General features: G+C 41.0%; 1 protein-coding gene across 1 annotated transcript; it reads right to left on the bottom strand.

Moving 5' to 3' along the window:
- Positions 1 to 1,047: 1,047 nt before the first annotated feature.
- PANK3 (pantothenate kinase 3) lies at positions 1,048 to 18,875 on the bottom strand. The gene is made up of 7 exons (XM_085073425.1): positions 18,413 to 18,875; positions 9,334 to 9,686; positions 8,311 to 8,564; positions 8,027 to 8,203; positions 6,057 to 6,180; positions 3,649 to 3,774; positions 1,048 to 2,310 (listed from the first exon to the last, which is right to left on the bottom strand). The coding sequence occupies exons 1-7, from the start codon at positions 18,438 to 18,440 to the stop codon at positions 2,260 to 2,262; spliced, it is 1,113 nt and encodes a 370-aa protein (XP_084929551.1). The 5' UTR covers positions 18,441 to 18,875; the 3' UTR covers positions 1,048 to 2,259.
- Between the last annotated feature and the right edge of the window lie 485 nt (positions 18,876 to 19,360).

The raw sequence follows: 19,360 nt of genomic DNA, 5'->3' as shown, positions 1-19,360 counted from the left end.
ACTCCATTTGCTCATTTTGTAACTCTGTACAATTTACTTAAAAAAAGTATGTTAGGTCACATCAGCTTCAATTGGTTTAATTAACTACAGATATTAGGTAATCATCTATATGTGCTTTTGGTTAAATATACAAGTAGTTTCTAACTACTGCTTCAAGAGGACTCTCAGTATCACAATGAGAGGTGAAGTAGCAATAAACATGGTCTAAAGGAACTGTTTCTAATGGAGCTGTAGTATGTGTCCTAAAGCACCCTTTGCAAGTAAAATATGCAGTTAGTTTCGAAAATTTTCAGCAGGCTGCCAGCACATTCAGAAAATTAAGTTTTTACACAGTTTTATAACCAAATAAAGGTTACTTTTGATAGTCAATCATATCTCAAAAGGAACAATTTACAGCATTTATAAAGACATTCTATAAAAACCGTATTCACTCATTTTCTGAAGTGCTCTGATTTAGCATTAGACCAGCTGAACTGCGAGTATAATTTTTAGTTGTTTATGTCTATAGTGAAACATCAAAGCAAGCACAATGGAAATGCAGTACAAGTACCAGGAAAAGCAACAATAAATGGAACTGCATTTGTGATTAGCATTGCACTTAATGAGTTGCCTACTCTAAGGTACTGTACTCGTAAAGGATCACAGAAAATTTTAAAAGCAAAAACTTAGGATGTTAGTTTGGGGCTCTGAATTTTGAGAAAGAGAAGACTGGAAATAGCACAAGGGTTTCTAACACAAGGGGGATGTATCTGGAAATACAACACAGCCATGCTGTGGAATACTCAAGCAATCAGTTTTAAAAATAACTTCAACCCCAAGATATGACTGTGTTTGAGTCTGGTTGCTCCTCATTCACTTGCAGAAAATTAATTTAATGTGAAAATATAATAAAATTGGATAGCTCTTTAGTCCACAAAAAGTCATATAGCTAATGACTGGATAATAGTCCTGTAAGCTTAAGATCTCATGCCCTGGCTTCAGGACTAAACTTATTATAATAATTGCAACTGTAAATTTTAAAAGTCTACAGAAAACCCCAAAAATCAGTTCCAGAGTATGGATTTTATCCCAAGGCCACAATTTGATGAATGGTTCCATATTGCAAGTGCACGAAATATTGGTCCATTTGCTGCTGCAATACAAACTCTGATGCTGTCCTTAACTTCCAAAAACAAATTTCCAAATCCAGAAGTAAGCTAACAACCTTTTGGCTTCAACATCTACTCAAATTCTGATCAACTCTTACAGAATTAATGAGAAATCACAATTTCAAATCAGTAGGATGGGGCAAAGATTCTCCAAACCTCCACAGAAATAAGCCAAAGCATCAGAATTATGAGGTCCCATAATCAGTCTATTTTATAAGGATTTCTTCAATTCTCTCAGGTACCTTTACAAATGATAATTCATGACAGCAGAACTTATGAGGAAAAAAAAAAAAGTTATCCAGAAGGCATTTTGGAAGTCATGTCCTCAAAAAATAAAAAATTTTAAAAAAATCTTCCCCCCAAAACCTGCCTTCATTAATCACCAAACTATTTTCCAAATTCAATCAAAGGTAGAGGGATCTTCCCAAAATACCAGCTGAACCTTCAAATAATTTAAGGTGAGTATCTTCATGAAACCCTCAAAATATCAACTGTTTAATCTGCTGCTTTGGCTGATTCTTTGTGTTTCTATTCTTCCCACTGGAAATTAAAGCATTAATATTATTTCCATTACACAAAAACAAAATTATTACTATGTTTACTGTGGGAAGCAATTGTCTACAGTTTCCTCATCTGGTAGATAGTACCTTGCTATCTTTTGTTTTCTGTAAGTACACATGAAACTTGTGCTCATAATAACAGTATCCTACTAATGAAAATAATTTTTCAGTCATCAATTATATACAAAACTGATGGGCCTAAAGCCTAGGGAATAAACTTGCAATATTTTCATCCTGAGCACTTAAGGGTTTGGCATTCCTTTTTCTGGAATTTCTGGAAAGTTGTTTTCAGAGGATGTATTGCATATTAGAAGTTCACTACTGGCTACACGTACCAAAGAACATAAATTATAGCCACAAACAGTTCACTTGCCAATGCCCAACAGAGTGAAACCCCTTCCTTACAACAGCAATACTCAGTAGCTTAATCACTTCTTAAAAAGTTACAGAAAATCAGCTATTTTCTTCTCTCCTCCCCAGATTTAATTCCCATTGACATAAACAGGTCTCATTCAGGTGGAAAATAGTTCAGTGTAGTGACATCTGGTATTTCAACTGAAATTTGGCAGCCCAAGCAGAGCACCAACAGCTCCAAAGTATCCCTGTTAAAAAAAAAAGTCAAGTTTAAGGAGGGTATTAAATTCTGCAGTAATCACATTTTAGTGACAACAATCATGTGATGAACCAATGCTACAGAAAGAACACTATATACTTTGAATATATAATATTTCAGAGTAATTATTTAAGGCTTTGTGAAATAAACATTTTATCCTTCTTATCCAGCTTTACTACAGGAGATTTCATGCCAAGCCTCACCATACACTGCAGGACTTCTACAACAGGGATCAGTGACTCCTAAAGCACAGAAATCAGGTTTGGTTTCTTCTTGCTAGAGAACCTGCATATTTTGCTTGCTAAAAGGTCTTCAATACCCGTAAGCAACATTACTCCTAATGTAGAAGTGAAAAATTTCTTGAACTATCTGCACACTGCACTTTTGGACTCTCTGCCTACCTGCACACAAAGAACCATGTTCTCCTGCTGAATTACTTTTCCCCTGTGGAGTGAAATATGCCTCCTCCCTATAGCTAAGAAATACTCAAGTGTTTGGAATATATACTTGAGCAAATGCGAGAGTTTAAAATTCACCCAAGAACAATGTGAAGGGGGTAAAACCAACAAGGAACCATTCTCCTACTACTGTGGACATCAGGACAGACTGTCTGTCAGTCCTGGGATAAGCAATAAAGGAAAAGAGTTGTGAGAATCAACTGAAGGGAACAATGTAATGCTGTAATAGTGTGGAGCAAGAAACTGAGGACAAAAATTCCCAACTCCCTGCCAAAAAGCTACAGGTCTGCAAATGTTGCACCTGTAATTAATACTGATTGCCTGTATTTTAACCAAAACAGGTCAAAGCTCTCAGCACTGCATGCCAATCTAGATGGCAGAAGCTGCCCAAAAGCAGCTTATTCTCAAAGCATAAAATCACTACAGCAACTATGAGGGGTCTGTGGTGGAATGAAAACAGGCCTTGTCAAAGCAGTCTTGACTTTCAAGATATTGCTCAAGCTCAGCTGAGTACAATGGAAGTGTTTCAAAGGGCCAAGCTTTACATTTCTGCACTCTTTGAAACACAATACTTGCTGTTGTTTCCACCCGAACCCAAGAAAGACTGGTGACCCTTAGCACAGAGTTTAACATTTTCTTGTCCCTCTCCAGAGATGCACAGCATGAACTGACATACCCCAAAGTGACTGAAGTACTTCCCTGGCAGAGAACTGTTCCCAGAGAACCAATCCAGCAAGACAAACCTCCTCTTATTTCTAATATTTACCGAGCACTTGGTGCCTCAGGATATCACACATGAGAGCTACTCAATACAGGCATTTCTGATTTATGGTGAAACAATACACAGAGATAAATGAGCCACAGCATACCTCATGTTCTAGGAACAAGGCCTTCAGCTGGCCTTTTGACCAGTAATCCAGTGCATATGCAAGAAGCTTCATTGACAAAGTATTCACACGCAAAAAATTGCCAACAAACACAACTCTGTTTATTTTCTAAGGAAAAAAAAGAAAAACAGCAAAGGATTAAGTGTTTTCAGTGTTTAACACAGCTTTGAAAAATTAGGCTATGAAAGAGAAGACTGTCTAGAGCAAGGAAAAAACCACAAAAAACAAACAACCCACAATTAAAATGTGGTTTCAAAATTTAAAACATAGCATACTTGGTTGGGGAAAAGGAAAAACGGTGCAACCCTCAAGAATTAAAGAACTTAATTTACAGACAAGTAGCATTTGTGTTTCAAATTAAGTGAACATTTTCAGCAATTACACAAAAGAAAGAGCCCAGCTAAAAGTGAAAATAAATGAAAGATACTTGTGTTTGGTCGAGAAGACTCAATGCCTTCATAGCCCTGTACAATGCTGCTTGATCCATATGCAACAAGGCAGCACTGTAAAGAAGCCGAAGACAGTAAGACATGACAGATGCTCCTTTCATCTTCAGACCTCAATATACCTCAGCCTAACATTAGACTAAGAGTTAAATACTACAAGTGAGCTATGAATTTTAATCAAGTCAAATGTAAAAATCATTTCATATTCCCCATTAGCTGAACTAAATCCAACAATAAGCAAAAATATTAAACAGCGGTTAAACGGCGCGAGAGGAAGAACCAAAGAAAATGTAATTGTGTTAATCTTTAGCAGAGTGCCTAAATAAGTACTTAATTACATTAAATCAATGCTCACATCCAAGTTATTACAAAAACTAATATGACAATTCAACCTGTAGTCAAATGTCTAACACACAACTTTCTTTAACCATCTTGATTAGTTCCCAGTGAAAACAAAGCAGACACACTGTTAAGTCACAAAATATAATTCTGCTCTACTGCAGGAAGTCACAATAATTACATTAAATTTATCTTTACACATCAGTTCAAGGTATTAGTTTGTATATCCCTATTAACTGTTTCTCATGATTTGTAGTTCTGTGACATAGCTGGAATTAGACCAAAAAAACTCTTGGAATAAAGCTAGTTTGTGCAAGTTTTACAAGTTCTGCTTTGTCCTTCTTTACTCCCACCCTTAAATAAAAATTGCATACATTTGCCTAGGACATGCAGTATGTACTTTAAACTTCACCTTCATTTTCTTTTGTCATTAAGCTTTGCCATAGAGCAAAAAGCCAAAATTAACTTAAAACTCACAAAATTAACTTTCTTCTCCAAGACAGACATGAGAGAGACATAGAGTGAAACTGAGGGAGAACTTGCAATATTAAAACCAGAAAATATAATTAATCTGGCTCCTAAGCAAAAGGAGTGTTACTGCAACTAACAGGGCTGTTGGTACTTCTGAGATGATCATATCCAAAGATTTTTTCAGAGCTCTAAATACAGTTATCCACAGTCTTCTCACAGAAAGCTGTTAAAAACCTCATTTTATCCCAAGTTTGTTGATAATGAAGGAAGAAATCCCTGCTGCTCAGAAACTCTTGTATTCTATGCCTAAATTCAGTATTCTTCCACAGTTTCTTGACTGCCCACAGTAATACTGGAACTGAACACATATTAGCTCTTTTTAAAACTTCGAGAAATAGAAGATAGCACGAAACCCTCTCTGTATCAACCAGCAAGATGAGAGGTGTCAAAACAATTTTTAAGTCTCAAGAGCTAGAAAAAGTTAAAAATAATGCTTAACTAGAACCAAGGCTTTCTACAGGCTTTGATCAGAGAATAATTTCAATTTGGAGAAACAGCTGGAGGCCATCAGGTCTTACACACTGCTCAAAGCAGGACTTTCAGCAACTCAAATGTTGCAGTTGCTGAAGTCACATATTTTGAAACTTCCAAGGACAGAGCCCACAGCTTCTCTCTGAGTCCACATTTCAGGGTTGATGTATTCCCTAGGTGACCTTGCCTTGGCAGGGGGTTGGACTAGATGATCTCCACGGGCCCTTTGCAACCCTAACTGCTCTGTGGCTAAAGTATTAGGAATTAGTTTGGAGATTTTTGATTGTCTTTGGAGAAGTGGGACAAGGATATCTTTGCTGATGGCAAGGGCACCTGATGAGGAGCTTTTAAGGAAATGGAACCCAAAGCCTGAAAATAAGTGAGGGAGCAGGGGGCACAGGATGTTGTGATGAAAGATTTGAAGTCCCCTTGGTAAAACAGGGTGACTGCAGGCCCAACTCAAAGATACTACATGGATTTCCTCATTTCATCTGGCAATGTATTAGAATTAGGTTTAAAATTATACACCATTTTAGCAGTCATTTCATCTGAAAACATATAATAGAGCTGCAGACAGATCATTTCCTTGTCAGAAGTTTTTACCTCATTTACTGCACACATCCTGGCAATGGAGCCAATGTTATTGGTGATGGTGACCAATATGGCTCTTGCAAGATCTTCTTTACTGACAGACTCCCTCTTCTCTTTGTAGATCATATTCCCAAAACTAGAACAGGAGAAATGGCCATTAGTTACAAAGTGATTCATATGCATTTGAAGTAATTTCAGAATGGATTTTTTTAATGCTACAACAGAACCTAAGTCTCATGTTTGCTCTTTAAGGAACTCCCTTTTTAAGTCTGTATTAAATACAGCAATTTGACACTACATTTGTATTTATTCCTTCACAGGAAACAGTCAATTGTGATACAGTAACAACCCCCAACAAAATATTTTTGTTCAGAATGTTGACTTCCATGAAGAACCACCTACAGTAAAATGGTCTTATTCTTCAGAAAAGACTACTCTGCAAATCTAGTCACTATAAATAAAGTCATTGCCTAAGTCTGACTGGTGAATCCTCCACTTCTCATGCTTACTTCCTCACAAATACATATCCATTCTTCTGTTCTCAAACTAGATGAAAACCAGAGATGAACTGAATGGTTTTATGATGGAACACAACCCTCTGAAACAAAATAAAACAGCTGACAGAATGAAATTTAGGTTACACAAATGAAAAGACAAGAATCCACAGCTGTGTGATATTTTACCAAGGACTCTGTGCCAGGTCTAAGTCAGTCTGGAGAGCAAGAATCCCAATTATTCTAAAACTCAAACAGTCATTAAAGCTCTTAGGGATCTTAAAAAGTAAATGAGAACAGAAAGTACCAACATAAAGCAAGTTAAAATGTATTGACTAAAGTGTAAAGTTCACACATCTTAAAACCTCTCAGCACACAGTCTCTCAAGAGGCTTGGACTCAGGTGGCTGGAGAGGGAGAACAATTAATTTGCCATGAATTATGACTCACTACTGAATAACAGCAAAGATTTAATGAACACTCTTATGTACATATTCGTTTCACTTGCAGAGTTTATTTTTCTTATCTTTCTGAAGGGTAGCAAAGCTGTAACATCTTCAATACTTCTCAATGGAAGTAGTATGTGCAGCTGAGACAAAAGTCCTCTGTCATTGACAATGACATTCATTTTCATGGTGCAAACTGTGTTCAACAGCCCTCATTAGTGAGAAAAGTAGTTAAAACACACTAGATGTCTGCACTGACAACCATGTTTCCAAAAAAATTAGGAACTGCTCCACTGTAAGAGCAACATGAGAGCCATCTCCCACTCACCCTCCCTCTAAACAATGGCTCTACTAAAAGATCCTAGGAAACCAAAAATAAGTTCGTGCTTTTTCCCCCTCCCTCTTGTACTGGTTTTGACTGGGCCAAAGTTAATTTTCTTCACTGCAGCTAGTATGGGGCTGTGTTTTTGATTTGTGCTGGAAACTGTTGATAACACAGGGATGTTTCTGTTATTGCTGAGCAGGGCTTGCACACAGTCAAGGCCTGTTCTGCTCCTCTTCCCAGCCCACCAGTGAGCACAATGGGGGTGCACAAGGAGTTGAGAGGAGACCATTCTGTTCTGCTCCATTTCTGCCCTATGAACCAGTTTTTATCTCAACCCACCAATTTTATTTTTTTCCTCCCAATTCTCTCCCCCATCTGAGTGGAGGGAGTGACTGAGTGGCTGCCTGCTGGGTTACACCACACCACCTCTGCACTTCGTTCTTGCACTCCTGCGATCACCTCACATTCCCTCTGACTCACACAGAGCTCTGCATGACATACCACAGGAGATTTCTTCAATATCTACCTAGCAGGCACCTGCACTTGTGCATGGCTTTAAACCTTCAGGAAAGCTGAGGATACATACTTTTGGATAAAAGTGCAACTTGACCACAATGAAACCTTGCAAAAAAGCAGTTCTCTCTTCATGAATAGTTTAAGTCTTGTTTTTGAAGCTCCACAAACCAACAAAAGAACCCAAAAAGAGATTCCCGCTTACCTGGATGCTACAGCCCATCCTGGTAAGCCAAATCTTTCATAGTCTCCTCCATAAATATCCCGAACCAGCTTGTCAGCGTGTGTGCTGTCTCCTTTGGATGCCATTTCCAGAGCTTCTTCAAAACTTTCACAGCCTGTCAACAAACTGCACAGCCCAAGAAAGGTCCCTCCACCTAGACTAAGGACAAGGAAAACCAGTTGCTTTCAAAGAGCATTTCCTCACAAGAAAGATCCTTAGATCAGTGCCCCATAAGGTAACAACCCCAACTTAGGTTTTAAAATTACCTTGTTCCAGTTACTCTTTTATAGTTGTCTTTGGAATGGACGGATAAAATACTGACTCCTGAACCAATGTTAACAACCAGCAGTGGGTATGGATCATCCAGGTTAAAAGGCATCTTTTGGCATCTCTCGGGATCTGAGGCATTTTCAAAATAATAGCACTCTGCCTGGCCATTGAAGCTGACAGAGTCTATGTACAATAAGCCTTTGACAAGGCAGTCAAGCTCATCCAGTTTGTGCAGCTGGAGGTTTCCAATCTGTGTTAAGAAAGAAAAAAAGACTGTGGCAACATGTTCTAACATTGCACAAATGAGCTACAAATTTATGACTGCATTTGTACTGCCTGACATTAAGAAGCTATCTCAGGTGATTAATTCAGGAATTTCAAAGCCAACAAAGAATTCAGAGCTAAATTCTGAATACATACACCAGCAAGTTAATCTGAATGTAAATCTGAATCAAGAACAGAGAGGCAGTAGAAAAAACTACTTTGGTAAGCTGAAAGATAACTTTTGAGATACTAAGACATTATTCCACTGAAAAATTAACATTTTTCATCAATTTAAATAAATAAAAAGGTCATCAAATACTCTAGAGGCCCCAGTGAATGTCATCTTGGTGGAATTCACATATGTGCAAAGCTTGTCAAGGTTTGTGGTGTTCCTCCCTCATCTTACAAGTCAAAACAGTAATTTCTAAGATATCAGCATAGAAAAAGCTCAATGGCATTGTACTAACTATCCTTGCAACTGCACTAATACTCCAAGGATCATAGGCAAACCACAGGTCAGAAATTCTGTGGGGCTTGAGGCTCACTAGAGTCCTTCCATAGTTCTGCACATGATATTTAAGCTGTCGTTCTCTCATAAAGCCGAAAGACAATTCAGCAGGTGCTGTGCATTCCAGGAAGGCTGTAATTTCACACCATACTAAATACAAATAATAATGAAAATACAGATTATTTTAACCCATCAGCAGCAATGCTTTTAGCATCAGCTTCAGGCAGAGGCAAGCCAGGCTACCTACTGTGCGAAAGTCTTCCTCGAACTTGTAGGCGCCACCGCCGGTGGCACAGAGCACCGTGTGTAGTGTCGAGAAGTTTTTATTTCTTCCCATTTGGATGAAGGTAGGCAAATCATGAGTTGGGAACCGAATAAAGTGCAAGTTTCCTCTTCGAGCAAAAATGGTCAAGTCTTTCAGCTCCAGGTGGACATCTCGAATGCCAGTGGATCCGTAGGCTACATTGGAAGTCAGGTATTTGCGGATGCTCTTCAGGCTTTCAACCTCCTCCTGCTCCTCCTCTGCAGTGATGTCAATGGGTTCAAAATAGGCAAGTTTGACCAACGTTCCCCCAATGTCCATGCCAAACCATGGGAAAGCTGTGGAGACACAATAATTATCCATTAGGTTTGTTAAAGACCAAAAGCCATACATGAAACTTGAGACTCAACCAGTGCTGGACTTTTCAACTAGACAGACATTAACAGCAAACCTTACAGGAAAGAAGAGCAACTCTACACATTTAAATGCTATAAGGTGCTCAGAAAGTGGAACTAGAAACTCTCCAAACCATACCATATCTTTCAGACCAACTCAAACAAAATTCAACCACTTTTATTTTATTGAGAACAAAGGATTAAAATAACCTTCACTTCTAAAATAACAGCTCTGACGTAGTTCAGCACAAAGACTGCAATATACACTTGACGAAAGCACGTTACACATTACAGCTAACAACAGGGACAGGAAAGGTATTCCTGCTCTAACAGTCCCTCTCATAACATGGTTTTTGAGAGGAAAGCTTTAATATATTTATTTGAACTTAAAAAACTGACACAGTTAAGATGCCCACTTTATAGCCCTTGAAGACAAAGGGACAGCAAAATGTCCTATTAAGAAGTACAAGCAAAAGAGAAATTTATATTACTGAACCTAGGTTCCATTTTTAGGTTTTTTTTCCTGTATTTTGGTACTTTGGCTAGGATTTAGGTACTTTGTACTACAAAATAAGAACACTAAAGCACAAGTGCTTTGCCTTTGTCCCTTATGTGGGATGACTGCAGTTCCTATGAGGAATTTTATGGTCTATGATATGCAGTACCATATTTTGAATATGCCTGTATCAATAAATCTTCCTAACCATGCGCAATGAAACAGATACTCAGAAACCCTACAGCAAAGACATCATTCTCACCCGAGAGCTTTCCCACTGTCATTTTCCAGAAACAGTATTTAAAACTTAATTTTTAAGTTTAGGAAAGAGCCTGGATATCCAGCTGGGAAGCTCATATTTTTATTTCCTAACTGACACTATAACTTGCTTGGTTTTGCTTCCTCTTTTTTTGTCTTTTTTAGCATTCCAATTTATTTCTTCAGATGTAATTCATATCTTACGGAAGCATGAAACTCAGGAACAAAACCAGAAAAATGTTAATATGCTCATCATGAGCAAGATGCAATTACCCTGTATTTACATTACCAGCGGGATCCATCCTTGAGAAGAATGACCTACCAAAAAATTGTAATGGATTTAGGCAAGGCTGGCTGTGTGTCAGTTCATTGATGAATGCTAAAGTTAAGAAGAGAAGAAACTTCAAAGATGCCTCAACTTTCAGAAATGAGTGTCAAGAGAGTATTGTCAGATATTAACGAAAAAAATTAGTTGGTTATCTTTCTCATCTTAAAAAACTAAATTTAAATACTAAGGTAAATTCTGTGATAAAATCTAGCTTGAAGTGAAAATGAAGTTCTATAAACCTTTTCCATAAAGTTGAGGGCTAAGCTTAAGACTAAGCATAAAGACACACATGAGTTGACTTTGCAACTGCATGGCTGATTTCTCCACCCTGTGAGTCTGGACATAAAAAAAATTGTCATCTTACTGCTTGGCCACAATCAGCTGATGATTTATTAAGTGACCTCACCGAGTTTCAACCTCTTGCCATGAACGATGTCACAAGAACAAAACTGAAGAAGGGAAGTTGATTCACCCAGCAGACCAGAACACGTCTGTAGGAGTCAATCCAACCCATGCAGACTTTAACAGGACACACAAACCCAAAACCTGGATTCTTCCAGCTCAGTAGGCCTAGTGAATAATAGGATCTTGACCTCCAGAACAGGAAGGAGGGGGAAACAGCTGAAAGTTCATGTGATGAGTTTAAGGATGATTTGGTGCAAGTCATGCCTGTTTGTCAGAAGATCCACTGCATCCCATGTTAAATGATCCAAAAAGCTTTTGCAAATACAGCATTAGTCACGCCTCCGTAAGTCTTAAGGTTTTTTCTTGTACACCAAGAAAAAACACAAGACTAGCTGAACTGTTAGTTTATTCCATAATTTCAATGAGAACACATTTTATGCTGAAAAATGGGATCATGCTGTACAAGATCAGTTTTCTGGATTAACTGAGTGATCTTAGCAGCCATTTACAGACTTTGAAGAAATAGGCCTGTTTTCTCCTCAGTGACAAACTCCAGGAAGTTTTCCATTTTTCTATTGAAAATTTGTCAAGATTTGGCTGGCAAGTATATTGCTCAAGTTTCATTTGCAAGGTGGAGGAGTTCTGACAAGCAACTGGGCCCACATGCTGTTAACTTAGTCCTTACAGCAGCAAGAAGGTGTTACACAAGGATTCTTGTGCACGCAAGCCACTCTCGATTGATTTATATTGATTTTATTACTGGTGTAGCCAGGAAAATGATGACCATTTTGTTTTCCAAACACAGAAGGGGACACAGATACATACATATATGGTAAGGGCAAAATCAGTTCGGACTGCAAGGATTAAAGATTTATTCATGCTTGAGCTGCCTTTAAATAATTGAAATACACTGATTCTACTGAATTTAAATGTAACTGCACATGGACACAGCACAGAAACCTCATGAACCCTCCTCTTACTGCTGCAGGTTGGGTTAGGGTAGATCTTGGCTCAGGATCCATCCTAACTGGATGCAGGGATATATAAATGACCCTATAAAAGGTATTTTCATATTTGTATTTGTGGGTCATGCTTCTCTGAGAGATTTAGGAGCAGAACGCCAGCAGCACAATCTTTTGAAAAAAACATCCCCAGAGATCAGCTTGATCCTTTCAGCAGTCACAGTTACAGAAACGTGCCTGGGTGAGACCAGCACTAATACACAACCTTCTTTTCAAGCTGACAGGTCTGCAGATACTGGGTTTGAGGACTTGCACAACTGCAACCACCATTCCACAACTTCAATTCAGGAGAATCAGCTCCCCTGCACTAAAACTGGGCTTTTTTCTACCACTCTGTGGGGATTAGATAATTAAAAGATTTTTTCAGTTCTTCCTCTTTATTGTTATTCCCAGGAAGATTCCACAAAAAGTGATGCGCAGCTCAGAAATATTCCTTGCTGAGAATTTAACTGCTATTCACAGAACAAATCCAGGGCCCAACTTTTCAAAGTTCGGCTCCTCTCTGCAGTGGTCAGCAACAATTTGAAAAAAGGAAAAGTAAGAGTCCAACTTTTGATTTAAAAAGTTAAACTGCCTTGCATAAACTACATAAAACTCTTTCAAAAACATGCATTCTGCTTTTAGGAAGTCAAGCCAGGCTCTATTTAAGAATACAGATCTTTACTATCCAAGAAGAGACAGATATGTGAAGTAGAACACTAACTGGGAAGACAAAACCCATATGGTGTTTAATGTGATACTTCACACCAAATTTAACTGTCTCCAGGACAGCAAGAAGAGTACCGTAATATACAACCTCCTTAATTACAAATCCAGATTTTCTTTCACTTCCTAGCTCTGCCAGGAGCCACTGTGGTTCCCACCTAGACACAGCAACCAGGAACCCTTGCAATAAAGCAACAGATTGCTCTGAACACAGTGTGAAGACAGCTTTGAGGGGCAACCTGCTCAGAATTTAAAAAAAAAAAAAAAAAAAAAAAAAGTGATCTTCAAAAGGATTCCCTAGAACTGCTTCCTGCAATTAGAAAGGCACTTCCCACAAGGCAAGAGTGCTGTGGTCATGTAATGATATAGCAGTTCTGCTGAGTAAGAAAACCCATGCTGGTGGCTGTTGCTTGTTATTTAAAGCTTAATAATCTTTAGAGATACACAGAGAAGCTTCATTTTCTCTTGTGTCTGCATTTCTGCAGTTTGTGCTGTACAGTCATTGGCAGCAATCTTAAGGTTACTTATATCTTATCATATAAGGTCTTTATATGCCAAAGGAAATAATTACAGTACATGTCTTTTTTGTGCCAATGCAAGCACAAAGGTTGAAGTGTTTTCTTTTCCCTTGGGTTCTGCGGGGGACTTTCAAAGCTTTCCGCCCAGACCACACACTTGTATTCTGATTTTGAACATCCATACTGGATCCAAAGCTGCAGGAAGTACACATTCAAAGACTTAACTACTCCCCCCTTGTTCAGTCAACCCTAGGATTCTTCAGTTAATGCTCTATTTGTATTTAGCTTTTAAAAACTGAGAGATTCCTGTCAACCTCTTTCCTACAAATGTAACGACATATTTGAAACACAAATACCTTTGAAATACTTCTCTCTCACTGTAAGATAAAATAACACGCTGGGTCAACCCTGTATAAATTAACAAGAATCAACCTTCAAAGAAGAGTAGCTATCTCCTAATTCAAGCTGGGAGCTTTGCAACATGGGAAAAAAAATAAATTCACAGCTGTCAGTGACAGCCTACCACATTTTGTGTCATCTTCATAAGAAAGCTTATGCATTATTAAGACATAAGACGGTTGCACTCCAAATACAAACATGGCTTGGGGAACAACTGCCAAAGTTCATGATTCTATACAGCCTTAAAATACAAGAAAGGAAAATGATAATGAAATCCACAAAAACTTAAACTTACTTCTGCCAGCACTGCAACAGTTCTTTATCAAAGTATGCAGCATTATCAGTTCTGATGCCCAAAACTTATCTAATTCAGCTCAGTATTTAGCCCTTGATAACAAAACTAACCTTGATCCCATTCTTATCTGAATACTGTCAAGGCAAACAACTATTTAAATTATACTGAACTATTACACAGTTAGTGTTTATGAACACATAAACTAAATGTATCTTGCACTTTCTCCAAATGCATTTTCTTCTGTGTATGTGCATCCTTTCTTTACTTCCAGCACATCCCCAAAACATCAGCATGGGGCAAACTAACACCTGGTGGCAAACTCTAGCAGCTAAATCAGCTGGGGGGGCTAAGGCAGCTAATGTCAGCAATGGGACAAGCTAAAAGAAAACACATCAAAGGCTGTTGAACTGCTAAATTAAATGGGATTAACCTGAGGGCTGGGCAGCAAAATCCTTTGCTGCGCCCATGAACACAAATCTACACGGCCTATGAGCTCTACAGAGCAAAACTGCACTTAAGTGTCCTTAGTCCTTGAGACACTGGAGACTTCCTCTCCTTAAGTTTTGTAACAGGTTTTTGGTTCAAATGTCCCAAGTCAAAACACATTTGGGCTGGACAGAATTAACAGGCAAATTAGATCTATCTGACACACCCTGGCACATCCTCCCATTTTCCTTGTGGGAAAACTCCATCACGCTCTGCAAACTCCCACTCAGCCACCTCTAATCACGCTGCAGAACAGCCCCGTTCACAGTGGGAGGACAGGTGGTAATGGGCAATTACTGTAACTGCTCTTCATGGGCTTTATCACTTCTACAAGTGGGGACCATGTAGAGCTTAACACAAGACAAAATATCGCTGCTTTCAACTTCTCCCTCCTTGCTCATTCTGGTAATTCTGTTGACATTTCAGCAGCAGTCTCTTTGGGGATAGGTGTTATTATAGTGAGATACAGCATGCAGAGGCATAATTTAGCACTTAAAGATGCACTGTGTATAACACTTATAGTATACACTGCTCCTGGCAGTATTAATCCATTATTAGAATACATTTTTCAACTGCAGTCAAGTGAGTGTCTGTAACATCTGCTGTGGGCTAATAATCAGCTTTCGAGGACTAGTAAGAAAATGCTGGGATACCAAAAAACTGTACAGCAAATTCCATGACGGAAAAAAAATCCATTTATTTGCAAGGGATTCTCCATCAATCCAGATGGATTTTTCATCAATTTTACTACACTAATCCTCCATGTGTCCACAACAATTACGTGTCCATAGAATCACACTGGAGAAAATAAACTTGAGATTTTCATCTTTCCTTTATACTGATACAGGATTTTGCAAATCTCTGCAATGTACATTCACATATTAGTGTGCCTTGATCGGCCTCAAGGGAAATGCAGGCATTAGTTCTCAAACTATTTGCAACAATCAAAAGGAACAAACTGCAACACTTAACACAGGCAGTCTATTAAATGCTAGAAGTCTTTGCCTTTCCTTCAGCACTCCATGACTCTGCAGAGCCAGGAGGAAGGGCTCCAGCTCCCCTGGAGAGCGCAGCAGGCTGGCACAGTGCTCTCACCTTCCCCCGCCAACAGGCACAGCTCTCTGAATGAGTTCCTGCTCCTTCCCTTTGGGCAGATCCCACACAGCAGCAGTTCTGCAAGACTCTCTGCTCTCACATTTATCATCTCAACCCACAAATAACCTTTGGAAATTTCCTTGAAAATTGCCAACCATTCTTCTCCATTGGGCATTTCCTCAGAAGAGCTATCACGCAACTGCTGCTTGGAAGGTTCCTCTGCAGGTCATCTGGTCTGACCTCTCACTCACACCAGCAGGAAAACTGCCAACACTAGATGAGGTCAGCTATGGCTCTGTCCAGTCAACACTTTAAGGCCACAGTAGTTTTTCAAGAATCCTCCAAGAATGGAGATTCCACAACTTCTCCAGCTTCCACTGCTACACTAACTTAGAGCAGGGTTCCCCTGATTTGAGTTTCTGTCATCTTCTTGTAAAATGCCTGACTCCTCCCATCACCAGCAGCTGAGATCTAAATGGCCCTTTACCAGCCTCTTTCAAGACAGCCAATCTCAGAAGCCATGTTCCATAAATTCTGCTGCATTTCTTACAGTTTTTACTCCATCAAATTTGTGACACCACTAGTCAGGCGAAGATCTGGAAGGGAGGACCATGCAAGCATGTCTAGCCAGTGTATTCACATCAGGAACTCTGAATTGGTTTGGTGTCTCCATTTTACCCTCACCTCTCTCATGACTGACATGCCAGTAACTGCAATCAAGCCTTCCTTCCTGATGCTAAACATCACAGATAAAAGTACAGGAAGACTAGAGCAATCTTCTCCCTTCTACTTTGCAGGTTCTTAAGCTAAGTAACAATTATCCATTTTTCCCCAGAATCACATCTGGCTCCATCACACATAATTAGGTACTCACTTGGTCTAAGGAATGTATACTCAGCAATTGTTTTAAAAAATGTCTACAAGTGTCTTAACCAATTAATTTGTAAACCATCTAAAAGTGGTACTGTGAACCCGACTCAGCTTTCATGTCAACGTGAACATTTAAGCCAAACTGACAGCAGTAGTTGGGCACCAGAGACCCTGAACATCAATTTCCATCTCTCGTGCTTCTGTAGATCTGCTCCTCTTCAAACATTCAGCTGCTCTTCAGTGTGACTAACCAGGAGCTGAAATCTGCAGATTGAGTCTAAAGTTCACTGTCTAAGACACTCTGTGCAATAGCACATCTTTTAAAAAGCCACCAGCTCCAAAGTATGTTCAAGAGTCAAGAAGAAATAAACAACGTAGTTTGACACTGTATTCCTCCCCTCCTGCTTATGCAGTTCCAACTGTTTCTAATTCCTATCATGAAACCAACATCAAAGTTCAAATTCAAGAACTGGAAGAGTGCAACTACAACTGCAGCATATTTGAGCAGTTAAAACTTATTGATAACATTTGCACTGTTATTTATCCACCACTACAGAAAACAAGACTTTGAGGTCCAGCAGTGACAGTCCTGAAATGGGCAGGTTTCTGCAGTAGGAGCAGCCATAGTCTCACAATTTCAATTATCAAAACACTATAGTATTTTACAGCCAGCTACTGCTGTCTTGATAACACTTCTTAATATTATACCAGGGATAAATAATTCTGTCTGAACTCTACCCTTAATAAATATCATTACAGTTAATTCAGCAATTTCCACACACTGGCACTAACAAGAGGTCATGGTTAATTGAGTGCTGCAAGATGCATATTTAGGGTTTCCCCAACAGACCACAAGAAACAAGGTACTTTCAAAGCCTTTCCAGCTATTTCTAGAGCTGTGCTAATACTTCCTGTGTTAAATGTGTTTGGTGATTTTCTTCTTTTTGAGTTGCTCAAAAAATACATTTAAAATACCGACTTTCAATATCATGTCTTAGTTGTATGCTGTTCATTAGCCAGGCATGCCATGTGAACAACACTAGGCCTGAAAATTTGGGACTAGCCATCTTTTCGATACAGTAAATCAACCTCAAAGTAAGTCTTCAAGTACAATGAAAAATAAAAAGATGCTAAACTCAGTGGAGCAATACCTGCATCCCTTTCAGCTGAGGCACACCTGTGCCTTGCTTGGCAGGTGTGCTGACGGGCACAGCTGTGCATCTGTCACACTGAGAGCACATCACCTGCGTCTCACTAACCGTGCTCAATCCAAATCTCTCCTCCCAAGAAGCAGCTGTAATCTTAAGACATTTTGTTTATATTCACCAGTCTGAACCATGTTTGCACACTCCAAAACAAACATGGCACTCCAAAACAACACATAGCAACAAATATTATTACAGATGCGATTATTAAAGGGGAGCATTCAGTGTATTTTAGTGCAAGATTTCTATCCAAATATTAGTGAATATTCTAAAAAGAATTAGGAGTTGATTAGTCCTTAAAAAAGCAAAACTGTAGCAAACAGCAGCCACCTGCGCAGGTGTTCAGCACACCGGTTAAGTGCCATCTTCATCAAGCACAGCCCCCATCCCCGAGCAACTGATTCTATCACTTGCTATTCTAGTCCCTCCGACGCCAGCACGGAGGATCACCTGCACCCCGACACCTCGCTCAGAGGGACGCACAGGAGCGAGACGCGTCTCTGCGGGCATCTCCCGGCTCCATGGCTGGGCGCCGCCCGCCGCGCAGCCCCGCGCCCCCCGCGCCGCCTGCCCCAGCCCGGCCTTACACGGCTTCTTGGCATCCTTGATCTTCATGGCGCTGCGGCGGCGGCCCGGCTCGCTGCCGGCCGGGGCGGGTCTCCTGCCGCTCGCCTGATGGGGCGGGCAGCGGCGGCGGCGGCTCCGCGGGGCCGGGCCTCGCTCTCCTGATGCTCCTCGCCCGCCGGGCGCCCGCCTCCCGGGGAGCGGCGCTGGCCGCGCCCGCCGCTACGCCCGCGGCCCGGGCAGGGGCCGCTCCAGCGGCGGCATCGGCGCTCGGGCTGGGGCGGGGAGACGGGGCGGGGCGGCCGCGCTCCGCTGGCGAGGCGCCGGGCGGAGGGTGCCGGGCACGGCCGCGGGACGCGCCCCGGGCGGGGGAGCGCGGGGAGGCTCCGCTCGGCCCCTCCGTGCAGGAGCGCGGCCCCGGCGCTGCCCCGCGGAGCCCCGGCGGACGCGGCCCGGCCGGCACAAGATGGCGGCGGCGCCGGAGCCGCGGCCGCGCACACAAAGGGGCCGGGGCGGCTCCGCGCCCGCCCCGCCGCAGCCGCAGCCGCAGCGCTGCCCCCGCCCGGCGCGGGGCGAGCCGGGAGCCGCAGTCCGGCCGCGCCTACAGCTCCCGGCGGGCCGCGGGCCCTGCTCACCGCTAGCCGCCCCCGGCCGGGCCTGGGCCGCGGGGCCCGCGCTGCTTACACCCCCGGCTGCAGCCGCTCTCGGGTGCCCCGGTTCGCGCTCTGCTCCTCTCTCGCGGGTGCGAGAGCCCCGGCAGTGCTTTGTGTCGCTAAATAAAGCGGGCAGTTGAAGTTTGCTTTCTTTTGCCTGGACTCCAGTGATTGCAGCAATAACTTTATTTCATAGGAAACTTTTCGTCATCTGATACAATAGGCTGATGTTTAATCCCACAAACAGTTAGGTTAGAAAATACCTCTGAGATCACTGAGTTCAGCCTATGCTCAAACAGCACCATGTTTCTAGACCAG

This window comes from Lichenostomus cassidix, chromosome 13, assembly GCF_008360975.1.
Source record: "Lichenostomus cassidix isolate B80296 chromosome 13, HeHo_3.0, whole genome shotgun sequence".
Taxonomy (NCBI): Eukaryota; Metazoa; Chordata; class Aves; order Passeriformes; family Meliphagidae; genus Lichenostomus; species Lichenostomus cassidix.
This window is presented reverse-complemented; position numbering and strand designations above follow the sequence as displayed.

Coding starts and splice junctions, on each gene's coding strand:
- PANK3 (XM_085073425.1), bottom strand. CDS start 18,440: ATGAAGATCAAGGATGCCAAGAAGCCGT. Junction 8,565..9,333: donor TCGAGGAAGACTTTCGCACA/GTAGGTAGCCTG, acceptor TTCTTAACACAG/ATTGGAAACCTCCAGCTGCA. Junction 6,181..8,026: donor GGATGGGCTGTAGCATCCAG/GTAAGCGGGAAT, acceptor CTCCTGTTCTAG/TTTTGGGAATATGATCTACA.